The sequence below is a fragment of the Heterocephalus glaber genome, unplaced genomic scaffold (genome assembly GCF_053883595.1).
Source record: "Heterocephalus glaber isolate CG9 unplaced genomic scaffold, H.glaber_assembly_v1.0 deba00001509, whole genome shotgun sequence".
In the NCBI taxonomy this organism is placed as follows: domain Eukaryota; kingdom Metazoa; phylum Chordata; class Mammalia; order Rodentia; family Bathyergidae; genus Heterocephalus; species Heterocephalus glaber.
The window spans coordinates 57,344,653-57,368,535 of NW_028258325.1; the positions used below are offsets into that span (position 1 = coordinate 57,344,653).

The 23,883-nt window shown below is 34.1% G+C and overlaps 1 protein-coding gene across 3 annotated transcripts in view; it reads right to left on the reverse strand.

Moving 5' to 3' along the window:
* Positions 1-23,883, reverse strand: part of Cenpc (centromere protein C) — a 68,125-nt gene that overhangs the window by 38,242 nt on the left and 6,000 nt on the right. For all 3 annotated transcript variants that reach the window (XM_087187721.1, XM_087187722.1, XM_087187720.1), the window contains exons 3-7: positions 21,556-21,626; positions 19,748-19,842; positions 12,652-12,751; positions 2,909-3,191; positions 1,971-2,183 (exon numbers count right to left, since the gene is read on the reverse strand). In XM_087187721.1, the coding sequence (XP_087043847.1) occupies positions 1,971-2,183; positions 2,909-3,191; positions 12,652-12,751; positions 19,748-19,842; positions 21,556-21,626 (762 nt within the window). The remainder of the gene's footprint in view (positions 1-1,970; positions 2,184-2,908; positions 3,192-12,651; positions 12,752-19,747; positions 19,843-21,555; positions 21,627-23,883) is intronic.

The window sequence follows — 23,883 nt, forward strand, 5'->3', positions numbered from 1 at the left end:
GGGCTTTGAATAGGTGGAGTAGATATCTTACTGACTCATACCCAAAACCAAGGGCACATCACAGGGAGAAACCTACTTGCTAAAGAAACGTCTACTATAGTGGCAAAGCTTTCTATTCCAACTGATCTATGCCATTCAACATAAAAACACAAAAATTAAGAGAAAACAAGGCAACAAGGTGCCTCCAAAAATTCGTAACGCTGCAAAAGCTGATCTCACAGTCAAGGAAGTGGTTCAAAGAACAACAGCTAAAATGTTAAAGAGACTAAAGTTGGGACAGACAAGCAGATACATGTAGCAATTACTAAAATATTACATAATCTCCAAGAAGGTGGGCATGAGCCGGGTGTGGTGGTATTCGCCTGTATTCCCAACATTAGGGAAGCTAAAGCAGGATCACTGAGTTTGAGGCAGCCTTGACTATACAGCAAGACTTTGTCTCAAAACAAAAATAACCAAAAAACCCTAAAACAAAATGAAGTAAAAAACATACAAATTTCCTTATTGCATATTATTTATAATACCTACTAATTATCTGTATATAAAGAAGCAATACTAAGGATTTTTTTTTTTTTGGTACCAGGGATCAAATTCGGAACCTTGCGCTTGCAAAGCAGGCAGCAAAACCACTGGGCTAAATCCCTGGCCCACTAAGAATTTTAAAAGAAGCCTTCCCAAACCAGCCAACAAGAACTATCCAAATCTGTTCTTCAAATTCAAGGGACTTCCATCTGATCAGTTCAGGAAACTGAAGCTCTTGAGTTAGGTTCAGTAAGAACTGGTCATGGGAAGTGCATGAAAGACAAACGGAAAAGCATAAGCAAAAGCAATGATGCTATAAAGCATGAAGAAGAGTAAGATGCTATATCTGTCTAAAGCAAAAACATAAAATTAATTTTGTTCAGTAGTTTACCAAAGAACATTAAAAACACCCAATTGTTCTTCCACATATAATTACCCCGTACATGTAATATATTCATTTAGGATAGTGGGAACAACATGCATATGGGGGTAAATGCATGTGTATGTGTGTGTGTATGTACACACATATCATATAACTGACAAATGAACTATGGGAACAGAGACTGAACAAAAGAGGAATTTCATCTATTCATTCAATATGTTCTTATAGAAACTTCTTCATACGTTCACTAGAACTCTGACAGATACCACAGAAAACATAAAAGAAATTCTAAATTCCTAGGAAGGAGCACTTAAGTTATAACTAATAAGGATATACATAAACTAGAAAAATTATAATATGAGGCAAAACAAGTATTAAAAACCACTGATGTACAATTTGAAAAAACCCAAAGACCTAATGCACACCTTAAAAGAAAATGGTGACTGGCAAAAGACAGGAAAAAGGGTCAACGCAAACAGAACTGCAAATATGTATGACCAAGTGGGCAAAAACAGGGGATCTTAAATACCAACTGACAAAACTTAAGTTTATTCTACAGATCAGTGGTTCTCGACTCTGGCTGCCATTAATTCTAAGTAACTCTAAACATGCATTCAGGGTTTGAGAATCACTATATGACAGCACAGAATCAATGAAGGTTTCTGAGCAGGAGAAACTACATTAAAATTTATTTAAAAACCTTTCACTGGCACAATGAGGAAAAACAGAAAAAAGACAATAGTGAAATACAGGTGCCATGACTTTATTATATTTCTAAATACTTTTCATTTTTTTATATCATCACAGACAAACTTTTAGAAAGAATCAGTGAGCAATAAGAACCAAATAACTCATTTTCTTTTGCATTTAATTTAGTATCTATTAAAAGGATGGCTTTGGGGGGTGAACTACTGGCAAAAACAAAAAATAAAACCCTACCTCTCCTTACAGATCAAGCAAAATTTCAATTAATATTTGTGTCAAGTATTTATTTATAGGTTAAATAATACTGAAATCTCATATATAGTTCATAGAATGGAAAACAAAGCAATGTCAAAGCACTCACCTGGATTCACCTTTTCTCTTTACAGTTTCTAAAAACAATTTTGAAAAACTCTTTTTAGCTTGGGATTGAACTTCATATTCTGTATCTTGTACTCTTTTTGGAGATGTTTCTGATCGTCTCCTTTCTTGTTGTCCTGATACTTTATCTTCTACTTCTGACTTGTTAGTCTCTCTCTCTACTTTTTTCAAAATATATTTATCTTCAAAGTTTAACCTAATAGGTTACAAGAAAACCAAGCAAAATGCTCCTGTTTGTTATGACTCTTCCTGAATTCCTTTACAATGACTATACAGACCACGTAATGACATTTTCCACTTGGTTAAATTATAAACCAAGAAAATGTGTAGCGTAAAACATGTAGCTATTTCTCAGAGTACTGCAGCAGACTACACTTTGAATAGCAAAGTTTTAGAATATACTTAACTCGTTGGTTCTAGGAATAAAATAATACTCTAGAAAGAAATTACACTAATTACAAAGGTTCCCATTAATAAAGGACCTTGAATAATCAATCCATTTACTTCCTGAAAGCCAAAGGGAAATCTCCAAGAAATGGCACAAGATTTACAAGTCATCCTCAGCAATGCATATGCTTTGCTAACCTAGAAATGACATAATAAGTAATCTTTGCAGTTATAAACAAAATGAAGCAAACACATTTTTTTCCTTTAGGAACTTATAGGAAACTAAATAACACAAACAAAACACATTTTTCCACAGACTACAGAAAAATTAACCCCCAATTTCTTGGAAGCATACTTTAAGGCCTTCCTTATTAAGTATAAATGAATATACAAAAGGTGTATTATTTTTCTTATAACATGTTAATATTTCTTAATCCTTACTACAAAACTACATCAAAATGCTATACTACCAATTTTTAATATTAAAGTTAAAATGTTTAAAGTAACAATGTTATTATTTAAATGAAAGGTTACCTTTTTTTGGTTTTAAGAGAAATCTCTGTACTTGAAGACAGCGTATGTTCTGAATTTCCAAAAGTATAAGTTTCTCTCTTTTGGGTAGATGAAACAGCATTTTGCGATTCAGATGGTTTTTCATGCAAAAGAACAGTGGGCGAGCCAACTGATATGTAAAATTCTTCATCAGCTTCAGGGCAAAGACCACTTAGTTTTTTACCTGAGTTTTTTGTCAAGTCAGGTGTACTCTTAGAACAAACATCAGCTGCCAGAATTTTCTGATAAATTCCATGGGCCTGAACTAAAAGAAAATTACATGAAGCTACTTATTAATTTAAAAGATAACATTAGATCAAAGGTGCTTTTAAATTCAGCAATAATTTAATTAGAAGTAGTTTTCAGAAGACTCACAGGTCAGTAAATTTAGAATAAAAGGTTATGATTAAAATACATTAAGTATTTTAGAAGTTCTGAAAAGATATATCTTCAAAACATAGAAAATCACAAGTTTATTGATAAAGTCTTAAAGTGTGAATAAATGTAATCTATACACAGCTAACATAATAAAGTAACCTAGAAAAATCACAAGATTTTTCTGTTTAGGCTAAGAGCTGGTAAGCTAAGGCAGCTAAACGAACATATTTATACCATATACACAACATTCGGAGACATATACTAACACATGTATGTATATATACACACGTGCATATGCATCTATTTATCAATGTATATATAAACAGGATAAATATATATTTTTCTCTTAACAATCAATCTTCAAATATCAAAGAATGGCTAGGTAGTATTCATAGTGGTTCACGTCCCTAAAAAGCAGAGGCTAGAAATCTAAAATACAACCACAAAGAGTTTTTGATTCTAGAATTAAATGACATTTCCCAGTTTCTCCCTCTAAGTACAACTAAATTCCTTACAAACTATCCATTGATCAATAGTGATAGGTCTCCCACCACCTCAGCAGCTATTATGTATAGTAGCTGCCCTCTTCCTATGGTGCCTTGCCCCCTCCCGTGTGACATCATGCCAAGATGGTTGCTCCCACCAAAGAATAAACCCTTCTTCCCAGTATGCCCCTGTTCCCGCCTAGAAAGTAACCTAATACTCGCTCACCTCCTACCACCTAGTGACATCATGGGCTCCTCCATTCCCTAGTCACTACCTCACTCAACCCCACCTCTGCCCCTACAAACCCCACCCCAGTCTCTATAAAAGACTCTCCCTGCCCCGGCCATATTGCTTTTGTCTCTCCTTTGTTCAGAGACAGCCCAGCAGATCTATTCCCCTAATAAAGGCTTGTTGTGGCCTGGTCTGGTCTTGGTCTTCGGCCCTTTTGCCTGACAAATAGGTCAGGAATGGTGGTGCACACCTGCAATCTCAGCATTTAAGCGACTTTGGCAAGAGTATTGCCACAAGTTCAAGGTCAGCCTGGGCTACATAATGAATTTTAGACTAGTTTTAACTACACAGCTAGATCTTATCTCAACCCCCTCCATCTAAAAACAACAAAAGCAAAAATGAAGAAAAGAAAAATCACAATACCAGGATTCTGAAAGCTAGGAAGAAAACGGTGGACTAGCTAGAAATTGAAACTCTAGTATTCAAGGAACAATGTGGTTCTTTGGTTAAGTTTCTTGTTCATCTTGTACATTTCCCTAGAATGGGCAACAGAGAAGCCTTGAACCCATAGCAAACAATTAGGCAAAAGGGGAGACAACAGAAGAGGAAAAAGGCCCAGTTGCTACCCAAGTAGTCATATCAGGAGTGATGATCCACAGGCAGGAGCTACAGAGGAGTGAAATTTTGGTTCTTCCCAGTCCCTGCTTCACACCACAAGGGGCTGTTTTGATCTAGTGGTGTCAATCATATGGCATTGTGTTTTTCTTTTAAGACAAAGGATATTAATATAGACTGATTTTTTTCTAAACTAAAAACTCAGTATTCAGGTTTAACTGCAATGTTGGCACTTTGCAATAAATAAGTGGGTTTTGGGTTGCAGTTTGGCACTTGGTCTTTAAAAGGTTCACCATCACTCCCCCCAGGCCATTCCAGTCCCTATTTCACAACCAGGGCACCAGCACACTCTAAGCTGAGGCAAGAAAACCGTAAGAGATAGCACAGTGTCCCTGTGCCTGACACCCATGATACCAGGCCCAGCAGTTTCTACCTGGAACCAAAAATGAGTGAACAAGGACATAAGGAGGCTCAAGAAAGCACTTATACCCCACCCAAGACAACACTAAGATGAACTAAGCCAGAATCCAAGCAGCATAAAAAGCGAAGCGGACCAAAATACCACTGCTAGAAACAGACCCTACAAAGGCTGGGAAGACCCCACACATTACAACAAAATAGGTCAACTATGTTTTACAACAAAAGATTTAAATATGATCCAGAATCTCTTAGCATTAACAACCAAAATGACCAAAATATTATCAAAATGATTTGCCATATCAAACAATAGGAAAAAAAATCTAAACAGGAAAATATGAATGGACATAAATAAATGGAATGAATCACTGGTTGCAAATATTTAATAAAATTTAAAGCATATATCAAAATTCTTTAACAATCAATTATCAATTCTCTTAACTGAAAAAGAAGTCTGAAAGAAATAAGAGTTTTAAGAAAAAACTAGTTGTTTTGGATTTTAGTCATTTCTTTTGATGTATGGTTTCTAAATGTTTTAATTTAAAATGCCCTTATGACTGATATTGAGCAAATCAAATCCACAATGAGATACTTCATGCTCATTAGAATAAGTATTATTTTAAACAAAATAAAAAGAAACAGAAAATAACTATTGGTGATGACATGAAGAAATCAGAACTCTTGTGAAATGCTGACAGGAATATAAAATGGTACTAAGAAAACAGTACGCCAGATTCTTAATAGTAAAAAACAGACTTGACAACAGTGTAACTTAGTAATTATAACTGAAAAATAATATGCTACATCTACATAATAATTCCATAGTTTGATTGCAATAACCACCATTTGTTATATTCATGGAATCAGTGTGTAGGGACAGGAGGCACTGTAGGTAGGGAAAACACAGGATAAAATGGCCAGAAGGCCTAAGTTAGGATCAAAGACAGTCAAGGCAACAGCTCAGATATTGACAAGCACTCACCTGGGGGATGGGAAAGACACTGGTCATCAATAAAAGGACCCGGGGATAAGACTTTGTGGGTTTTTCAGCTCTAAAACCCCTACCACCTTATGGTAGCTCTCTATCCTCTTTCTTTTCCATCTTTTTTCCCCAAATAAACCATCTTTTGTTATACTAACCTTCGTCCATTTTTAGTTCTTTACTAGCGCCAGGTTTAGAATCACTGGGAGCTACATTTTCAGCAAAGCAGTGGGATGGCATGGTATGGCATGGCATGGCATGGTGAGCTGTCTACCCCTGGATGTAACAAGTGGACCACAAATCTGTTAGGGTGCAGCAGGTACAGCTTGTCACTGTTCCATGACGTCTGAGGGTTGGAATCTGTGCAAGCTTGTTTACATGTCTGACCCCTAATGCTATCTGTGGCTGGAAGCCTATTTCTCTCCATGTGAGCTACTTCGGGCCTCTTCATACCATGGTAGTGGGTTTCAAGGGCAAAGGGACAGAGAAGAGATAGGAGCAAGGGAATCAAGATCTCCAGGAAGCTAAGAAGACTCACATAGCCCTTTATGACCTGTCTTAGAAGTAATATAGTAGTACATTTCCATTATTTGATAAATAGTATATACAAATCACCTCTGAAGTTGGTAAGGGGGCAAAATGCTGGCCTGAGTAAGGTTAGGAATTAGTGGAGTCTGCAAGACCAAAGGCAAAAGAAATTATACGTAATCTCTATACTCTAGCAATAAATGTTTCCTATAGGGAATGAGTCAACAAACTCTGATAGGATTACCCATACATACAGGAATTAAAAAGTAAACAGATGGTGAATGGTGGATTACCAATTTCAAACTCATGGTGTGGGTATTTACAAACAAGGAGAGATCCTAGGACACATACGCTAATAGTTTAGAACTGCAGACATCAGTATAAACTCATGTCTAGCTAAATAAGATACAGAGCACTGCATATAAATGTATTAGCAGATATGTTACTTACACTGATTAGTTTATCACCCTACTCAATCAGTTGAGGGCATCTATAAGCAACAACATCCCAAGAGTGACATTATAACTAGCACCCAGACCTTGGTTCCGTATACCACTCTCCAGTTAAAGGAGATGGCTCCTTGGAGAAATAGTTTTTTCCTACGATAGAAGTAGGAAATGCATAAGATAGACTTAGAGCATCTTGTTAGTTCCAGAAGGTAAGAAAGTACTCAAAAAACAACAAAAACGGGGTATGTCAAAGGGACATGAGCTAATGAAAGAGCTTCTAATGGCCAAAGCTGGAATAATTTGAGTAACAAAATTAATAAATACTATTAATTATAATATAATATATAATATATATTATATATTATATATTATATGTAATATATATTATATATATTATATATAATATATATAATATAATAAAGTTTCTACCTGAGAGGGGAAAAAAGAGCAGAAACCAGTAAAAATGAAAACAAAATAATACAAAAAATTAATAATACAAAAATCTAGTTCTTTGAAAAAAACAGTGATAAACCTTTAGCAAAACTGACAGAGATGACAAAGATAACAAAAGACACAAAACATCAATAACTGGAAAAAAAAATAGGAGTTATCACAACAGATCCTGCAGCCATTAAAAAAATAATAATGTAGTGTAGACCTGGTGTAGTACAGCGTGCCTGTAATCCCATAACTAAGGATTGCTGCAGGCCAAGGGGGGCTACATAGTGAGCTCAAGGCCAGCCTGAACTGAATAGTGGGATCATGTCTAAAAAGACAAAAAAAAAACCCAAGTATAATATTACAAACAACTTTACCCTTATAAACCAAGAAGTTGTAGAGAAACAGACTAATTTCTCAAATATGACAAAATTACCAAAATTAAGCCAAGATGAAACAGATAAAAAACAGACCCGTAACTATTAAAGAACTGAATTTGCAATTTAAAAGTTCTTGAAGAAGAAATTTCCTAGACCAGATGATTGGAAAATGTTATACCAAACATCAAGGAATAGCCATTTTAAAGTCTTTTCTAGAAATCAGAAAAAGGAAATAATTTCCACCCTATTTTATAAGAAAAATATAACCTTGATACCAAAACTATATATATCTAGCATTTAAGGGGTGGAGGGGAACAGGGCTGGAGATGTAGCTCAATGGTAGAGCATTTTCCTAGCCTACATGAACCTCTAGATTCAATTCCCAATAGTGCAAAAAGAAAAAAGAAATAGAAAAGTATGGGTCAGTAGCTTAAATGAAAAAATCACTAAGAACATTCCAATGAGTCACATCCAAAAATGCATAAAAAAATAGTAAGAATACATGATAACTGGCATTTATAGGCAAATACACCCAATCACCAACACAATTTCTCAACTGTCTACAAATCATTCATAAAGATAGATAATATCCAGGATCTTTACAAATTTAGAAATACTTAAATCACATAGTACAATGTCATAAAAGAATCAAGATTAGGATAAGGAAAAGACAACAAGGACATTTCCAAACACTTGAAAATTATACTTCTAAAAAAACCTAATGATTTGAAGAAGTCTCAAAAAATAAATACTAGAGTTATTATTTAACCATATTAAATATTATATATTTATATTGTGTTATGTTAAATATTTAAAATACTTAGAAATAAGTACAACAAACAAAATATTTAGGATTCAGTACAGAATGCTAGGAAGGAAATGAATGTTACTAAGTCATACATTTCGAAGGAGGAAAGAGCAGGGCTGGGATGTAGCTCAGTGACAGAGCACTCGCTTAGCATGTGCAAAGGCCCTGGGATCCATCTCCATCTCCAGCATTGAAAAAAATAAACAAATAAAAGAAGGAAAAATCTCAATTCAATGACTACACTATGACCAAGCAAAAATTCTTCCAGGTACCCATGGTTGGTTAAACATTATAAATTGGTCAATGGAAGTCACTATGTCAAGAGAATAAAGAAAAGTCATGCAGTCATATCAATTTATGCTGAAAGTGAATTTGACAAAATCTATATCTAGCCACAATTTAAAAACTGCCAGTATACTAGGAATAGAAAACTTTCCCAATCTTATCAAGAACACCTACAAAAAACCTACAGCTAAGCCAAGTGTGGTGGTGTGGACATATAATCCCAGTAATTCTGGGAGGCTGAGGCAGATGAATTCCAAGCTGAAGCCCAGCCTAGGCAACTCAGTGACTTAGCCAGACCCCATCTCAAAATAAAAAGAAATGGGGTGTAGCACAGTGTGAAGGCCCTGTATTCAATCCCCAGGGAGGAATCTACAGCTAAAATTATAGTTAATAAAGAGACCAAATGCCTTCTAAGAGCAAGATCAAGGCAAGAATTTCTAGTCTCATTATTCTTATTTCAGTTAAAATCCTAAAACAGACATGAATGCCTACTATGATCATTATTAGTCAACAATGACTCAGAGACTCTAGCAAACACAGACTAAATAACCATACTAAACATAAAACAACAGATAAAAACCTCTTTAGTTGACAACATGGTTATATGGCTTAAAAGAAATTAAACCATTCTAAATGTTTAAACTTCTCAGATTTAAAAAAAAAAATCTTGGTAAGTACTAGATTAAAATTTTCTTTAATTAGCCCCTTATGACTAAAGAAAAATTCTATTCAGAACAAAACAAAAATTACAATATAGTTAGGATTAACCTTAATAAGAAATTCAGTCACTGAATACTAAGAGTTGAGGAGAATGAGGAACTAGAAGACAGACTTTTTTTAAAACTTTTTTTCAGCAAGGCAAGGTGGTATATACCTGTAATCTGAGCACTATGGGAGGCCAAGGCAAGAGCACAAGAAGTTTGAGGCCAGCTTGGGCAATTTACCAAATTAGTAAGACCCTGTCTCAAAATAAAAAAGGGCTAGCAATGTAACTCAAAATGAAACCCTGGGTTCAATACCCAATACTACAAACAAACAAATAAACAAACATTTTCATTTCACAATATAGCATAACATGAAATTAAACTTACCACTTTAACCATTTGTAAGTGTACAACTCAGTAAAATTAAGTTGGATAAAAGTATATAACCATCACCACTATTTCCAGAACTTTTCATCATCCCAAACAGAAACTCTGTACCCATTAAGCATTATTCACCCTTATCCCTCACCCCAGGTCCATGACAGGTTCTATTCTACTTCATGTCTTTCAATTTAACTTGTTCTAAACCTTAATATAAGTAGAACCATGTGTATTTTCTGTCCTTGTGTGTCTGCCTTATTTAACATGTTTCCAAGGTCCTTCCCAGTTTAGCATGTATCATAATTTCATTCCTTTACATAGTTGGGCATTCTGTAGCATATACTATAGGTATATACTGCTGTACTACATGTTGTTTATCAATTGATTTGTTGAGGGACATTTCAGTTATCTCCATCTTTTAGGTATTGTAATACTACTACAGACACTGGTATTCAAGTGTCTGAATCCTTGCTTCCAATTCTTTTGGGTATACACCCAGGAGTAGAACTGTCAAGTCATATGGTAATTCTACATTTAACTTTCTGAGGAACTGCCCAACTTTGTTTTCCTATAGTAGCTACACAACTTCACTTTCTAACCAGGGGGGTTTTGATTTACCCACATTCTCAACAATTGTTATTTTCTTTTTTCCTTTGTAAATAATGACCATCCTAATGAGTGTAAAGTGCAAATTCATTGGGGTCTTAATTTCATTTTTCTAATGACTAATAATTTTTAGCATCTTTTCATATGTTCATTGACCAACTGCATAACTCTTTTGGTGAAATGTCTGTTCAATTTCTCGGTCCACTTTTTAATTGGATTGTTTATTTTTGTTGTTGTTGAGTTGTAGGAGTTCTTTATATATTGTCAATATAAATCAACCCTTATCAGATAAATGATTTCAAATACTTTCTATTTCTTGAGTTGTTCTTTCACCCTCTTGATAGTGACCTTCAGAGTAACATTTTTGTAAGATATAAACAGGTAGGATATGTCCCTTTGAGGAAAACCTAAGTAACATAAAAATGTAAATTCTCACCTAAGAACTATATAAATTAAATGCAATTTTAGGTATAATTTCAATAAAAGTTTACTGGGAATTGGGTAAAACTGTAAGCTCATAGAAAAACAATTTGAGAACAGTAGGGGAATTGTTAAAGTACTTACCCTTTTATCTCAGCACATACTGTAAACTTTTAGTACAAAAATACTGTATTAACATAGGAAGAAATATCATAATTCAAAAGTATACTAAATTGTATGAGACTTAACACATGACTACAGAAGTACATTCAGAACAGAACAGATTAATGAATGGCTCTGATACAGTCCATCTGGAAGAAAACAAACTTGAAAGATTATATACTCAAACCCATTCTAGATGGATTGAAGACTTAAGTTTTTTAAAACATTAAGAGGAACAACCTAACTTCCTACATATACCACTGGTGTAGAGACTTTATTACCAAAACCTACAAAAATCACATATTTGACAATTTCAAAATGTTACCTATTTTACGGTTAAAAATATAATAATCTGGTCCAGGGATTTGGCTCAGTGGCAGCACATCTACCTTGCAAGTGCAAGGTCCTGAGTTCCATCCCCAACACCAAAAGAAAGAACAAAACCAGTATTTTACATATATATATGTACGTATACATATATATACATATATATATACGTATACATATATATACGTATATATATACGTACATATACGTATATATATACATATATATGTATATATACGTATATATATACACAAAAACTATAACCTAGATATCATTTGAAAAATCATATCACATAAATTACAGAAAAATGGTTATAGATATTCAAGTCAAAATCTCTTATGAAGAAACAAAACAGACAAATGACATGGATAGACAATCACAGATAAGTCATACTGTCAGATAAAAGCAAACTCGAATAAACTTATAAGGTGCTCAAACTCAATAACAATCATGGAAATGGACATTAAAGAAACAATGAGATCACTAAATACCAAATGAACTAGCAAAATATAGAATGACTAGTCAATCAGGTAAAAAGCACTAACATTATTTGTGTGAAAGGAAATTTTAACAGCCTCTTCTGAAAGTACTTAAAGACACAAGCTGTATTTTTTTCACTTATGAACACTAATGACATATTAAAGGATTCAAAAGTTACCTGAACAGGATGATAGGAGCAATACTTAGACTTTTCTTTAAAATCTTCGATTCTTACCTCAAAATTCTTACCTCAAAAAAAGTAATACTCTTTAATTTGAAAAATAAAGAAAACTTTTATTAAATTTTTGAGACAAGGTCTCAATACATAGTCCAGGCTGACCTTAAACTCACTATGTAATCCTGATTGACGTTGAACTCTCCTGCCTCAGCCTCCTGAGTACTACGATTGCAGCATGCACTACCACACCTGCAGTTGAAGATAAAACTTTTACAAGCAGCAACCTGACTAAAGGAGAAAAAAATAGAGCACTGACCATAGACTTGAAAATCTAAAACATAATTCATCCATGTCACAATTCTACCTAGGCTGACCCTAACTTTGTCATTTTAACCAACACATGCACAATCTCTGGCATTTCACTTTTTAATTATATTCAGGCAAACAATACCCATAAACATGCTACCAACCTGATCTGCTGGCAGCTTCACTGGGTTCTAAAATGCCTTGCAGAGAGGCTTCTTTCTTTCTTGAAGAAATTGGAAATGACCCTGGATGTGATTTCTGGCACTGAGCATAGAAGAAACACATTAGATCTACTTTATTAAATTACCAATTTTGATTACAACACATTTGTTTTTAAACCAGGAAAAAATATTTTAAAACAACAAACTACTTGTTAATATACACTAAAGTAACTACTGACAGGAGACTGAATAAACAGACTAGCTATAGTCATATAATATCATATATATAATTGTAAAACAAACTACAGTGACATGAATAAATGACTATGTTAACCAAAAAAAGGCAAGTTGCAGAAATACCTGATAATCCCACCAATATAAATTTCAAAATAGATAAAACGAAATACAATATAATACAATATAAATACAATACAATACAGTATTCAGGAATTCATCTCTGCAGGAAAGTATTAACACAGCAGTCCTGATCATTTAAAGGGTCTTTTTACAAAGCTAACTCTTGGCTAGCATCTGGAAACTTGACAAATCGAGGAATATAAGCATTGTATAAAAACATGGAGGAGGTTCCACCGCCTCCCTCAAAAGCACAAGGTCCCAAGTTCAATCCCTGGTACCAAAAAAACCCAAAAAAACATGCAGGTGAAATAGCTAAGAGTTGACAAGTTAGAACTTGGAGAAAGAGCAGGCTTCACTGGTTCTCATAATAATTACCTCGTGGAACTATATGAACTTCTCAGAACTATAACCTTTGATTTTAAAAATTATTCTCCAACAAATTAAAACAAAATACAGAGATAAAATAGTAAATCAGTATAGACTGAATTTTTGAATATGCTAATGAAAGACCTGTGACAAGACCAAAAAATAAAAAATAAAACAAAATATGCTAAATAAAAAAATAACTATAGAAAAGGAAAGGATTAAAAAAAACTATACTCAAAATTGAAAATACAGGAAAATGATGCTTCAAGAAAAAATATAAAATGCCAAAAGTAGCAAAAGGAATATGAAAAATTTAATGGATAACCATTAAATAAAGTGCTAACCACAAAACAAATCCACCAAAAGAGCCCAACTATATGTTTTATGAATGATTTAAAGGAATGGATCATTTTTATTTAATCATATTGTTCCAAAATGCAGGAGAAACTAAGTTATTTTATGAAGCTTAGTTGTATTTCAGTTAAAACCTGAGAAATCATATCTTGCTTAAAGAAAAACAAATATAAACTGGGTATGGTGAAGTATGTCTATAATCCCAGTACTCTGGGAGGCTGAGGCAGGAAGATTCCAGGTTTGAGCCCAGCTAGGGCAACTTAGGAAGAGACTCTTCTGTCTCAAAATTTTAAAAAAGGGTTAGATATAGCTCAGTGAGAAAGCCCTAGATTCAACCCTCAACACACACACACACACACACACACACACACACACACACACACACACACCAGGTCTAGAAATTTCAAGTTCTTGAAAAGAAAATCTCATAAGATACATAGTCTTAGGTTTAATTAACCTAATTCAATAAGTCAAATAAACAACTTCCATTTCTTACATGGAAGATCTTGGCCAAACCTATAGCATAGAAAGATCCTATCTAGAAAAACTAACACATACGGTCTCTATTGTTTGGGAGTATCCATTACAAGTTAGAGAAGAAAAATTAATATAAAAATAAGAAGAACATAAAGAGAAATGAAATAAAAGAAAAATAGTAAAATAAAGTAAGCGTAGAAAGAATCAACAAAGCCAAAGTTGGTTTTTCTGAAAGAACAAAACAAAAATACCCTTACAAAGTTCATTAAGGAAAAAGATAAGACATAAACAACCAATGTCTGGAATGAGAAAGGACATCATTACAAATTCTAAAGGCATTAACATGATTGTAGAAAGATACTACAAACAAGTTTATCCAAATAAACTGGAAAATTTAAACAAAATGAATTCCTCCAAAAAGAAAATTTAGCACAATCCAAACAGAAAATGTGAATTATCTACAAATAAAATCTTAATCCTTCACATTTTAGATCTTCCTCTAGATAATAGTTATAAAAGTTCACCAAAATGTCCACTTAAGATTTTATTTGGTTGGGCCAGGGATTTAGCTCAGTGGTTCTGCTGCCTGCCTCACAAGCGCAAGGTCCTGAGTTCAATCCCCAGATCCAAAAAAAAAATTTATTATGGTATAATAAGAAAAAATGAATTCTCATTTTAAAACTTTCCCAAAGAGAAAACTCTTTGTGAATTCTATCAAATATTTAAGGAAGAAATGAAACTGTTTTATAAAAATAGGTTAGGATACCAAAAAACAGGAACTCATTTTACAAGGCCTACAGATCCAATCCACAGCCTGGCATAAGCCAAGCAAGTGCTTTACCACTGAGCTACATCCAGAGCCCTCTTATTTCTTTATACATTCAAAGTTATGAATCCCCTAATAACACTATCTCAGCTAGATCTCATACAAGTTATGATAAGACATATTTGTTATCATTTGGCTTAAAATACTTTTCTATTCTCATCAAAAGTCACTGCAATGGACCTTTGCTTTAGAGAAAGATGTACTTTATCAACAATGGCAAACCTTTTAGACCTTTCAATGATAAAAACAGCCCGCTGTGACACACGTGCTGTAGGTTCACCACCACTGTATTATATTATAAGAGACCAATTCTGATCTGCCTGAAATAGTTTTTATTTTTTATTTATTTTTTTTTTGGTACCAGGGATTGAACTCTGGTCCTTGCGCTTGCGCAGCAGGTGGCAAAACCACTGAGATAAATCCCCGGCCCTGAAATAGTTTTTTAAACACAAAATATATACAAAATTCTCAGGAGACCTGACATCAACGACAAAGGAGTGGTACCTGAGAGATAGGAAATAAATGAAGCAAACTGTCTGATCTCCTGAGCTTACAGGTTACGACGGTATAGACAGGAAAAATCATTAGTTGAGGAGACAAGGCTGGGGATCTGAGGTCAAGATGGTTAGAATTTGCAGGGTAAAGTACTGGACAGGTGGTAGCTATACGAGTGACAACTCCAGAGATGTGTGGATCTCCCGCAAGCATCCCATGTAGATTGATCAGAGCATGCATGTGAGAAAATCATGCAACACCAGAGAAAGAACTACATGAAGCCTGAGGGAGAATAATCCTCAGTCACACTGCACCTAGAAATGCCTGTATCTACCAGTCAGAGTGAAAAACCTCCTTAAATCATGGTACAATGAGTAAAGAACACAGGATTTTTACTTCAGAAGTGAACAAAATTAGCTATAGAATACATGCTGCTAGTCCTTGTTTCCATAGCTCTCCCTACCTCTAAAAGTAGACTATGTTTGCATTTTGTTCTATTTTGACTAGTTATACAGCAAATGTGTTGGCTTATTATGACCTATTACATCCTTTACAGAATAGGAATCTCTAACATAAGTAGACAATAAAAAAAATTTAAGGGAATAATGACTATTATTCATGAATATAGACGTAGATATTTATTAGCAAACCTAATCAAAATATTATTATTTCATGGTGAAGTGAAGTTTATCCCAGGAAACTTAGTTGATTAAGACTTTCAAAAATCACTGTAATTCATTCACCTTATCTCAAAAAAACTACTACTTTGTGTAGTTAAATCAACCTATCTTCTCCTTAAGACATTTTAATGAACAAAACTGATTTCCATAGATAGCAAAAGAGTGGCTTCATTCTTCAGAAAATAGCTAAACTTGTCAACCTGACCAGAAACTTAAATAGCTACCTACATCCCTAAAAACCTAATTGTTATTTTAGAAGAAATGAAAAATAACTGCTATAATTTGTTAATTTAAATTCCCAATTTCAAATACATGAAACATTAAATCAAAATGTTTATAAAACACTCTCAAATTTAATAAACCATCAATGGAATACAGGATTCTCTTTCAAGAATAAGATAAACAACTAAAATGTATTTAACCCATGGAGCATAACACTAATTTTGTCATAAAGGCCCAAGAATACTTTCTTTATATTGTCTTTAGAATATTTTTACTGATAAATTATTAATTTTATAAGTTTTATTATATTAAACAAAGTACTTAACAGAAAAAAGTCACAAAAATAAAGTATTGAATTTTTAATATTTATTGAGCATTTATATAAAAGCATCAAAATTTTCAACATCAATTGTTTTTTGGTGTACAAAGTCTAAAAAAGAACAACACAAATAAATTCTTAGATGAACTACAATGAAAATACCAATAGCACTTTACAGAAATCTTTACTTCAATTATCATACCTAAGGTAATCTGCACATATGACAACAGCATGTTCCACACACACATATCACTTACACTGACACCACACGAGTTTTGCTCTCCTGGCTTTTTCATAGGACATACTTGACACCTCACTGGTCTTGCTATTCTGTCAGGAGTTTCTTATTATATTATACAGTGTGTAGTTAACAGGAACATAAAATACCAATAAAGTATTAAATTCTTAATATGTATTGTGCATTTAGAATAGACATCAACATTTTCACATCAACTGAGTACTTGTTTACAAAAGCTAAATGATAACAGAAATAAATTCCAAATGAACTACAATGGAAATACCAATAGAATTCTACAAAAAAATAAGCTTTGCTTCAACTGTCACACCCAAGGCAGTTTTTACACATGAAAACTGTATGTTCCATGCACACGTCTTGTTTACACTGACAGCACATGTGCTTAGCTTTCCTATGTGGTAGTCTCGTCACTTTTCTTCTCTTCCTGTTTTTTCAGTAGCTTCCTACTATATTGTACAACTTGCATTTAGCAGGGAAATAAGATCAATAAAATAAAATATCAAAACCTATGTGAAAAAAAAAAAACCTATGTGAACTACAATGTAAACACAAAAAAAGTCTACCACAGAAATAGTCTTTCCTTCAAATGTCACACCCAAGGCAGTTTTGACACATGACAACTACATTTTCCATACACAAGTATCACTTACATTGATAGCATGTATGTTTTGTTTTCCTGTCCTTTCTTGTAGGGCACAGTTGACATCTTTTTGGTTTTTCTGTTGTCATAGTAGGTCTTAGTGATGCTGCGCCTGTCTGTTCACCTGTCAGCCACCAGTGTGCTCCACAATTTTTTGCATAGTTCCCCAGAGCAGAAATACTTTGCTTTTCCTCTGCTGTAAATGATTTTTCTTTTTTTTTTTTTTTTTTGTGGTACCTGGATTAAACTTACGAACTTGCACTTGTGAGGCACACGCAGAGCCACTGAGCTAAATCCCTGGCTGTAAATGATTTAAGAGTTCCAGTCCCAATCCTCTAAGAAAATTTCTCTGTGGCATTTTGCACTTGTTATTTTCTCTGTAAACTATCAAACTATTTATGCCACACATGTTTAGGATCAAGTAAAACACAACCATTGGCCAACACTTTGTGTTTCAAGTAACATCATAGTTGCTGCAAAACATATCAACAACATCTACTCCACCTTTGGATTTGTTTTAGAAAGCTTCCATATCTCAGGCTGCTGGTTTGTCAAGGTTTCCCTATCAATATTTCCATCATGGTACAATGTTGACATCAGTAGTACCAGTTTGTTTTTCTTTGCCATATGAGGTCAATATAAATCTTTCTGAAATCCAAAGATTGTACTATATAATTGTTTTGAAACTGCAACATTTCATTTGGAATTTCTGTTTTGATCCTATGTACACTTCCTGCGCTGGTCCACTTGTGTTCTGTTAGCTCTGTTAGCAAATGTAACATCAACTGGAAACTGATAAAGCAAATGTTAAATGTCACATTCCAATTAGTTTGGGAGATGGAGTGACAAATCTGTTCACAACATCATTTGGTTTAGTACTATATGAATAAGGACCTGATGGCTGAGTTCCAAGATAAATGTCTAAGTTAAAAGCACAATGTCTTTGCATTTACAAGGACATAAATTTTTATGCCATATTTTGGCCCACTGCTTTTCCATAAGTCTTGTACATTTCTGCGATTACCATGAGAAATCCCTGCTAAGTATAGCAGACCTATGAATGCTTTCGGTTCAGCTCATGAGGTGTCATAATAAATACATTTTTGAATATGCCTATTGCTCCATACAGAACGTTTTACTTGCATTTCAGCCTCTGTGTCTTTCACAGCATCTTGTAAGCATTTTGTCTGTTACAATTTCCAACACTGAATGGCAGTGCTGGCATTATCCAAGACTTACATTTTCAGACTTAGTTCTAACACTGGATCATTCCATTTGGCTCATTCCATTTTGCAACATTTTGACTAGCCAAATATGTACTCAAATTGCTGTTTTCTTCATCTTCTAAATCAAGGAAGTCTGCATCCCCTGTGTCTGTATCAGTCGATTCTTGTTCCATTTCACTGTCACAGAAACTCTTACTCACATGGCCAATGTCAAAGTCATCATCATCATCCACTCACATCACTCTTTTGTTATGAAAACATGTATTATGGTAATAATGGACCACCTTCACCATCCATGCCTGAGTAATCTGATGATTCACTTTTTTTGTTGGGGGTTGGGGGTTGGGGGGTAACCAGGGATTGAACTTGGGACCTTGAGCTTGCAAGGCAGGTGGCTGAACCACTGAGCTAAATCCCCAGCCCTGATTCACTTTCAACCTCCTCCAAAACTTGCAAATATGGTTTTTCATGTGCCATTGTGCTGAATTGGGCTACTTCTACCAGAAAAATCAAAAGAAAACTTTTTAAAAAATTCTGGAGTAGTGTGGGTCTATTTGGACTCTCTGTAATGCTTGAGAAAACATAGGCAAAACCAGCTAGACAGGGCATGTAGGTAAAAATCTCATTTTGCCACTTTTGCACACATGCACACACCTTGCCATTCGTCATACCAAGTGGGTAAACACATAGATTGCTTCCTGTATCCCTCAGGGAAAGGTATTGAGATGCACAGGCAGCTAATATTATACTAAAGTACAAATTTATAATAGAAAATTAAGGGATGGGTCCACTGGACCCAGTGTCATGCTCGCCAGGTTAAGTACATTGTATATAGCTTCATTCATTAAAATATTACTTAACTCAGTTCTCTTTTTACTTACATCTTTGCTTGGTGACTTAGTACAACTGGTTTTCATTTTGGGAGTTGAATAAAGCTCTGCTTTTGTAGAATTTGTAATAATGTCATCAATGAGACCTAAAACAAAAGCATGAAATTTTAAAAAGTAAATTTAATATAGCATATATTGGTTACAATTCAAAGTAGCTCCATAGGATACATGAAGAACTGTCTGGTTAGCTAGGTATGGTAAGACATACCTATAATCCCGAAACTCAAGATGCTGAGTTCTCAAAAGTTTGAGGCCAGCCTGGGCAATGTATCCTGTCTCAAAGTCTCAAAATTTATTTTCCTTTTTCTTTTATTTTTTGGTATCTGGGATCAAATTCAGGACCTTGCGCTTACCAGGCAGGTGCAATACCACTAAGCTACATCCCCAGCCCACCTGTCTCAAAATTTAAAAAGGGTTAGGGATGTAGCTCAGTGGTAAAATGCTATCCAAGGGCTTGTTCAATCCCCAATGCCACAATTAAAAAAACAGACAGACAAAAACTAGACATTAATTCAATATTTCAATGTTCCTGAAAGGCATCAAAAACTGAGAAAAGCAAAGATTCTTGAAGAAGTATGTGCTACTCTTCTTTTAGAGCTTGTACAGAAGATGCAGTTTTTCACTGTCTGTTTTGTGCTGAGAATAACTGGGGGAATGTAGATCAGTGATAAAGAGTACTTGCCTAGCAAGTACAATGCCTAGGGTTCAATAGTTGGCACCACAGGAAAAATAAAAGAAAAAAAAAACTGACACTGAGTGATTTACAATGAACAGAGAATTTCATATGGTTCTAAAGACTGTGATTGCGAAGTCCAAGGCCAAGAAGCCTGAATCTAGCAAGGGCCTTCTTATGCTATCCTAAGGCAGGAGGCAGACAAGTACAAATGTTTGAGTGCCAGACAGCAAGAAATCATACTTGCAGCCTCAAGACTTATGACTAGCATTAATCTCTTCATGAGTGCAGCACCTCAGGACCCAATCACCTCTCAAAGGTCTCACCTCTTCAAATATTTGCATTGGGAATTAAATTGCAAACACATGGGTTTGGGGTACAATGAAACACTGGCATTCAAAATCTCTCCTTATTCTTTTCATTGGCCGACGCTCTTATTCTGATGCTGATCAGTACTTAGAAAACTTTTTGCCCCACTTCCTTTAAAGGTATGAAAGTCTTCCAAGATTATCTCAGACTCTAAAGATCCCAAGAATTCTGCACATTTATTTCCAATATAGCGTTTCCCTTATTAAATGTATGGGTCCAGAAATAATTCAGATTTTTTTATTTTTCAGATTTTAGAATATTTGCATATACTTAATAAGATATCTTGGGGGTGGGTCCCAAGTCTAAACAAAAAATTCACTTATATTTCATGTACACCTTATATATAAAGCCTGAAGGTAATTTTATACAATATGTTCAGTAATTCTTGGCATAAACTAAAGTTTCATGATGTGGAATTTTCTACTTGTGACATTGCATTTCAGATTTTGGAATTTCAGATTAGAGATATTCAACCTACACACTAAATACTCTCTCTTATATATAATTATGTATGGACTTCAAGATTACAGAAACCTACTGTGAACTAGATGTCAAATTATTGTCAAATTACTGATTTTTAAAAAATCATATTACCCTTAGTATACAGGATGGATTATATGTGCACTCAAAATTCCAAGGAAAATGTTTTACCTATATTTAAATGCTAGAAAATATTTGCTACATTTGATATTAACATGACGGATTTATATTTTCATCCATTCTAACCCTCAAAGTACATCTGAAAATGAAGCCTTACTTTTTTCTTCAAAACAGTTTTGTAAGATTTCCAGCATGTTCTGGTTTTGGTTAGTATTAATGTCAGGTGCCCTAATAAAAAAGAAGAGAAAATATACCTTATCATTTCTGCAAGATAATTGTTACTTATAACACTTTTGTTCTGTTATTTATGTTACCATCTACTTAAATATTCTGTATCTAACTATACAATGTTAACTTCATAGGAAAAGCAGCTTTATTATGTGAACACAAAACGTGTACTTCAGGGCTTAAGAGTTTCCACAAGTGAACTCATCCCTTCGTATTGTAAAAGAAAATATATCATTATCTACATAAACAATTATATCACATAAACAATTATATTACAGAGTTGACCATCTATACGTAAAACTGGTTTAGCCTACTGCTGTATCTCAGTAAGAATATAAACTTTTTTTTTAATGTTTTTTATGTTTGGTTGGTCCTGAAATTCTCTCTCTCTCTCTCTTTCTCTCTCTCTTCCTTTTTTAACCGTACTGAGATTCGAATCCAGGGCTTCATATATGTCAGCCAAGCACTCTACCACTGAGCTACACCCACAGCCCTTACATGCCTCATTACTGAAGGCTTTACAGTCACAAGTCCTAAAATCTTCAACTAACATATTCTTCCCTACAAAATCTCAAAAAGAACTTTTGGTTCAATATCACTAATTTTAATAGGATTAGTGAGTGTAAACTGTTTGAATTAAAAATTACATTGACTGTAATTCACATGCACTTATAAAAAATAAAAGATCATTTGTTCATTTTACCTCATGCCCTCCAATGGTAACAATTTGCAAAACTATAACATAATATCACTATCAGGGTGTTACTGATATAATCGACCTGTTCATTCTGTCCAGCTCTACATATACTGATTTCTATATGTGGATATATTTAGTTTTATACAATGCATCACATTTGTAGGTTCAAATATCACAACAAGAATCTACATAGATACTGAACAGTTTGATCAGCATAAAGATCTCTCTACTGCTTTTTCATAAATATATTCACCTCCCTCTAACCTCCTTCTTGCCTTCCCCATTCTCCCATTCCTAACTTCTGGCAACCATTAATCTGTCCTCCATTTCTAAAGTTTTATCATTTAAAAAATTTATACATAAATGGAATCACACAATATATACTATTTTGCACTGACTGCTTTCACTCAGCATAATTCTCTAGAGTCATCAAAGTTGTTGCATGTATCTATAGCTCATTTCTATTTAAGTACTGAGTAGTGGTCTGTGCTAGGTGCGTAGCATAACTTTTAAACACTTGCCTGCTGAAGGACACAGGAATTTCAATCACGATAAAATTCTGACATGCATTTCTAACAGGATAGGAAATTTTTGCTGAAAGGGCCAGATAGTAAATACTTTATACCTGCATACCATTCAGTCTGTCACAACTACTCAACTCTGATATTCCAGCTCAAAAGAAACTACAGACATTATGTAAGCAAATGGGCATGGCTATGTTCCAATAACTAAAACAAAACCTGATACAGAATTTGTTACCAGTCTGTGGGTTATAGTTTACTAATTCCTCATCTACAACAATCCCATTATTCTTTAGTTATATATGAAGTAACTCAAAATGTGAACCACAAAGCATTAATAAGTCAACCATCACAGAATTTTGTAACTCAGATATTTCAGAAATCACGTAGTCCAACTATTATTATCTAAACAGTGGCATAAAATTATCTGTGGAGCTTTGCAAAAATACATATAATTGGTCTTTCCCCCCAAGAACAAATGGATATTTTCTAGGGGGATTTTGCTGCACAAATCTGGTTAAAAACTACTAAGTTTGAATCCTATCCCCTCATTTCCCAGATAGGAAATTAAAATCCACATAGGTCAAAGAACTTGTATAAGTTAATAAACCTAATTATTACTAGTGAAAAAGTTTATACTGGAACATATCATTATTATAAATTCTGGTCTTGACACTATCCCCAGAATATCATATAAAGGTATATACTGCATACTACAAATACTGTAAAGCCCTGCCATCCCTATTTTACAGATGAGACCCAGAGACATCAAATGATTTCCCAATGGTGATAATGCAGACTCAATGTTAGAACACAGTCACTATGGGTAAACAGGAATTCTAATTGATAATGTATGGATATAATCTCCTGGCAGCTACCAAATGATTTAATAAAGTCTCTTCTAATTTGTATAGGGAAAAATAATCTATAGTCACTAAGTCCTACAGCTTTTTTTTGAAATTTTTCTCTAATTCATCTCTCTTCCCTTTCTCATTAGCTCCTTAGCATACAAGCACCCCCACCATACCTAGATTACTGT